The sequence below is a fragment of the Protobothrops mucrosquamatus genome, unplaced genomic scaffold (genome assembly GCF_001527695.2).
Source record: "Protobothrops mucrosquamatus isolate PMUCROS unplaced genomic scaffold, P.Mucros_1.0 scaffold2939, whole genome shotgun sequence".
In the NCBI taxonomy this organism is placed as follows: domain Eukaryota; kingdom Metazoa; phylum Chordata; class Lepidosauria; order Squamata; family Viperidae; genus Protobothrops; species Protobothrops mucrosquamatus.
In genome coordinates this window covers 434,113-438,599 of record NW_015388962.1, presented here as the reverse complement: position 1 = coordinate 438,599, position 4,487 = coordinate 434,113, and the positions used below count along the sequence as shown (strand labels likewise).

Below are 4,487 nucleotides of genomic sequence, written 5' to 3'. Positions count from 1 at the left end.
TTCTTCTTCTTCTTCTTCTTCTTCTTCTTCTTCTTCTTCTTCTTCTTCTTCTTCTTCTTCTTCTTCTTCTTCTTCTTCTTCTTCTTCTTCTTCTTCTTCTTCTTCTTCTTCTTCTTCTTCTTCTTCTTCTTCTTCTTCTTCTTCTTCTTCTTCTTCTTCTTCTTCTTCTTCTTCTTCTTCTTCTTCTTCTTTTCCTTCTTCCTTCTTCCTTCTTCGTTATTCTTGTTGCTGATATAATCTTCAACTTGATTTACAGTCCCACCGCCATATGCAAGCCAATTATTTCTTTGTCTTATAATTTTACTTTCACAATATCTTCAAACAATGAAGCTTTTAACTTTGACAAGACTGCTCGATCAACTCTTGAGCTTTTGAAATTCCATGCATTGCAACGTCTAAGCATCCTCTTATATTACACAATCATTTAAGCGTTTCTCAACCTTAAGCAACTTCTAAGAGGTGTGGACTCTTAGATGCTGGCTGGGGAATTCTGGGTGTTGAAGTCCACATATCTTAAAGTTGCTCAGGCTTGCGGGTTCCTCTCTGCCTTTGAGGATTAGTTGATAAAATATTGAGTAATTTAAGCCACCAGATTTAAACCACATGATCTCTTGGGGTGAAACAGATCCACAAAACGTCACAACCCTAGCTCATTTCAGAGGCCAGTCTTGAATTCGGCAGGGGGTGGACTAGAAGATCTCTAAAATCCCTTTCAGCCCTATGATTCGATGATAATTTGATGTTTGGTTCGTCCTTCCCACCAGCTACGATCTGAGTAAACTTATCCCTAGATTACCTTTTCCAGATTTCCACATTTCTACATTTTAACTTTCCAAATTTCTCCGCCGATCCATTAAGGGAAAATTGTGAAATTTTCCGTCAAGTCCTTTGGGATTGAAATAACAAAGATTCCTGTGGCTTGACGACTAATTGATGCAGGATCCTTACATAAGCCTGAATAAATCCCCAGTCCTATTCTTTGCAAATTATCCCCCTGGATAATTTCTCCAGCTCCCAGGCACTCCCTGGGATAAATCAAAATATACTTTCTGGGGCGTGTGTGTGTTGAAAGGAGGGGTCAATCCCCGAAGGATTATAATTGTGAAGTTTTTACCCAAGACACAAAGGATGCTTGGGCTAAATTGCAGGAAGCTGCCCAGCGTTAAGGCTTTGCTGATGGGTGGCGGTATGGATTGTAATAATAAAGAAAAGAAAGAAATAAGATCCAGGTTTATCTTCCCCTCCTTGGGATTCTGCGATGAATGAAAGTCCCAGGAAAGGAGGTGACGGCTGGCCCAAAAGGAGAGAAAGAAAGAAAAAGAATTTCCAGAGCTTGAGAAAAAGATCAAGAAGGCCTTGTAAATCATCCTTTGTGTTCACCATTGGCTGCCCTTTCCCGTCCTGCTTTCCTACCCAGATTTATTTGGGTAAAGAAATCAACGCTGTTGGAAAAAAAGAAAACACACAGACAGAAAGAATAACAGAATAATAGAGTTGGAAGGGACCTTGAAGGTCTTCTAGACCAGGGCTTTTCAACCAGTGGTACGGGTACCACCTGGGGTACATGGGCACCTGGCAGGTGGTACGCGACCATCCTAGAAAAGTGGTAGCGGGGGAGGGGAATGGGCTGAACCGGTGGCAGCACCACACAAGCCTGAGCGAGAGACAGCTGGAGCTGCAGGGCTGTCAGGGCTCAGCGGAAGCGCCAGGATCAGCGCCAGGCTCCAGCTGGAGCTCGGCGCTGATCCTGGTGCTTCTGTTGAACCCTGAAGAAGCACCAATCAGCTGGAAAGCAGCACTGATCCTGGCGCTTCTGCTGAGCCCAGAAGAAGCGCCAATCAGCTGGAATGTTGCAGCATCTCCAGGGTCTTGTGATTTACATTCAGATGCTTGGCAACTGCTTCATATTTATGACGGTCACAGTGTCCCAGGGTCATGGGAAGTGACCAAAACCTGCTGCAACCATCCAGCAGATGGGGGGGGGGGAATAAAAACCAAACACCCCCTCACCCCACCCCCACTGCCAATCCTCAACAGAAATGCTCACAACAATGAAAACCTCGGACAGGAGGAAGAGTGCGGCCGGGCGGGCAGGCAGGTGTCTTGCTCGGCTGTGGCTTGGGGGGGCACTGTTTCCAGTGCCCTTGTAACTTTGAACAGTCACTAAGCGAACTGTTGTAAGTCGAGGACTACCTGTACTTTATCACTTTTTTTCCTTTTTTGGGGGGGGGTCATCAAGTTTTTGACACCTTGCTAGGCGATTGGTGGTACTCGGATGTTGCCATATCCTAAAAGTGGTACAATGGGTGAAAAGGTTGAAAAGCCCTAGACCAGGGGTAGGCAACCTTGGCTCTTTTATGACTCATGGACTTCAACTCCCAGAATTCCTGAGCCAGCACAGCTGGCTCAGGAATTCTGGGAGTTGAAGTCCATGAGTCATAAAAGAGCCAAGGTTGCCTCCTTGCCCTAGACCAACCCCCTGCTCAGACAGAGTGGCCCAAACTCTTCTTAAAAACCTCCAGTGATGGAGCACCCACAACGTCTGGAGGCAGGTTGTTCCACTGATTAATTGTCCTCACGGTTAGGAATTTTCTCGTTCGTTCCAGCTTGTTTAGTTCCCATCCATCCCGTTGCTTCTTGTCCTGCCCTCAGGGGCTTTGGAGAATAGGAGGACCCCCCCCTCTTCTTTGTGGCAGCCCCTCAAATATTGGAACTCTGCTATCCGATCACCCCAAGTCCTTCTCTTCATTAGACTAGATAGATCTACCCAGTTCCTGCAATCATTTTGTCCAGAGAAGTAAGCAATGGGTGGGGAAACCACACAGAGTACAAAATAGCAGAGTTGGAAGGGACCTTGGAGGTCATCTAGTCCAACCCCCTGCTCAGACAAGAGACCTATACCGGTTTGGACAATACGGGGGTCAAGTCTCGTTTTAAAAACCCACAACTTCTGGAGGCAAGCAGTTCCAATGGTTAATTGTTCTCCCTGTTAGGAAGTTTTCTCCTTAGTTCCAGGTTGCTTCTCTCCTTGAGGAGTTTCCATCCGTTGCTTCTTGTCCTGCCTTCAGGGTGCTCTGGAGAATAGCTTGACTCCCTCTTCTTTGGGGCAGCCCCTGAGATACTGGAAGACTGCTGTCATGTCACCCACCCCCTTTTTCACTAAAAATGTAAAAGAAAAAAAAAGAAGGATATTTCGGATCTCGGCTCCCTAAAAGAGCCCCACTTAGGAAGGGGTTAAGTGGGCACCCCCAGGCCCCAGATGTGCGGCTGGCAGGAGCCAGTGTGGTTTGGCAGCCGGAGTAGGAACAGCTTCAACGAGGTGCAAAAAAAGCGGCCTGGTTGTTATGGTGGCCCTGCAAACAAGACATAAACAGATTCCGGCCAGTTGCAAATCCAGATGAGGGTTTGGTGGCTGGGCGGAGGGGGGTCAGGCAGGGGGGGGGGAGAGGCTACCCAGCCAACTGCATGGAGAAGGGTGGGGGTGGGGATCACTGGTCCTGTCCTCTAATTGCGAATCGGCAGCTGGCAAAAAGCTGTGTTGTCCGTTTGCGAAAACCGAAGGAAAAACTCCCCAACTCAGATCTGGAGTGGCTTGCAATTCTTTTCTTGTTTCTCTTTCTTTCTTTCTTTCTTTCTTTCTTTCTTTCTTTCTTTCTTTCTTTCTTTCTTTCTTTCTCTTTCTTTCTTTTCCTTCTGTTCTTTTTTCTTTCCTCTTTTTCTTCTTTCTTTCTTTTCTTGATTTTTCTTTTCCTTCCTTCCTTATTGCTCTTCCTTCCTTCCTTCCTTTCTTTTTCTTTCTTTTTTCCTTCCTTCCTTCTTGCCCTCTTTTTCTTTCCTTCCTTCCTTCCTTCCTTCCTTTTCTTCCTTCCTCTTTCTTTCCCTTTCTTCCTTCTTCTTTCTTTCTTTCTTTTTCTTTCTTTCTTTTCCTTTCTATTTCCTTTTCTTTCTTTTTCTTTCCTTCCTTCCTTCCTTTCTTTCCTTTTCTTTTCCTCTTCCTTTCTTTCCTTCCTCTTTCTTTCTTTCTTTCTTTCTTTCTTTCTTTCTTTCTTTCTTTCTTCCTTCCTTCCTTCCTTCCTTCCTTCCTTCCTTCCTTCCTTCCTTCCTCTTTCTTTCCCTTCCTTCCTATTCCTTTCTTTCTTTCCCTTCCTATTCCTTCCTTCCTTCCTTTCTTTTTCTTTGTAGGATTTGCAGCCAAGGAGGGGGTGAGCAATGGGGGGGGGGGAACACCGCCCTCCAATTCTTGAATTGGACCAAGAAAACAATGAGGTCATATTGGAAAATGAATGAAGGGCCAAGACTGGGAGGGAGGGAGGGAGGGAGGGGCAGCTCCACTGACCTATTGGAAGAGGGGGGTGGCTGGGGGGGGAAACAGAAGTCTCACCCCCTCCCCAGGTTGTTTTGAGTAAAATGGAGAGTTTGGCCTGCTGGTCAGCAGGGTGCATCCCCCTCCCTTACTACTACTCCTAAAAGGGGAGGCTCCATTCGCG

At 46.2% G+C, this 4,487-nt stretch overlaps 1 protein-coding gene across 1 annotated transcript in view; it reads left to right on the top strand.

Annotated features, from left to right (window-relative positions):
* Positions 1-1,188: 1,188 nt before the first annotated feature.
* THBS3 (thrombospondin 3) overlaps positions 1,189-4,487 on the top strand; it is a 24,365-nt gene continuing 21,066 nt past the window's right edge. The window contains exon 1 of the mRNA XM_015826046.1: positions 1,189-1,195. Coding sequence (XP_015681532.1) covers positions 1,189-1,195 — 7 coding nt within the window. The remainder of the gene's footprint in view (positions 1,196-4,487) is intronic.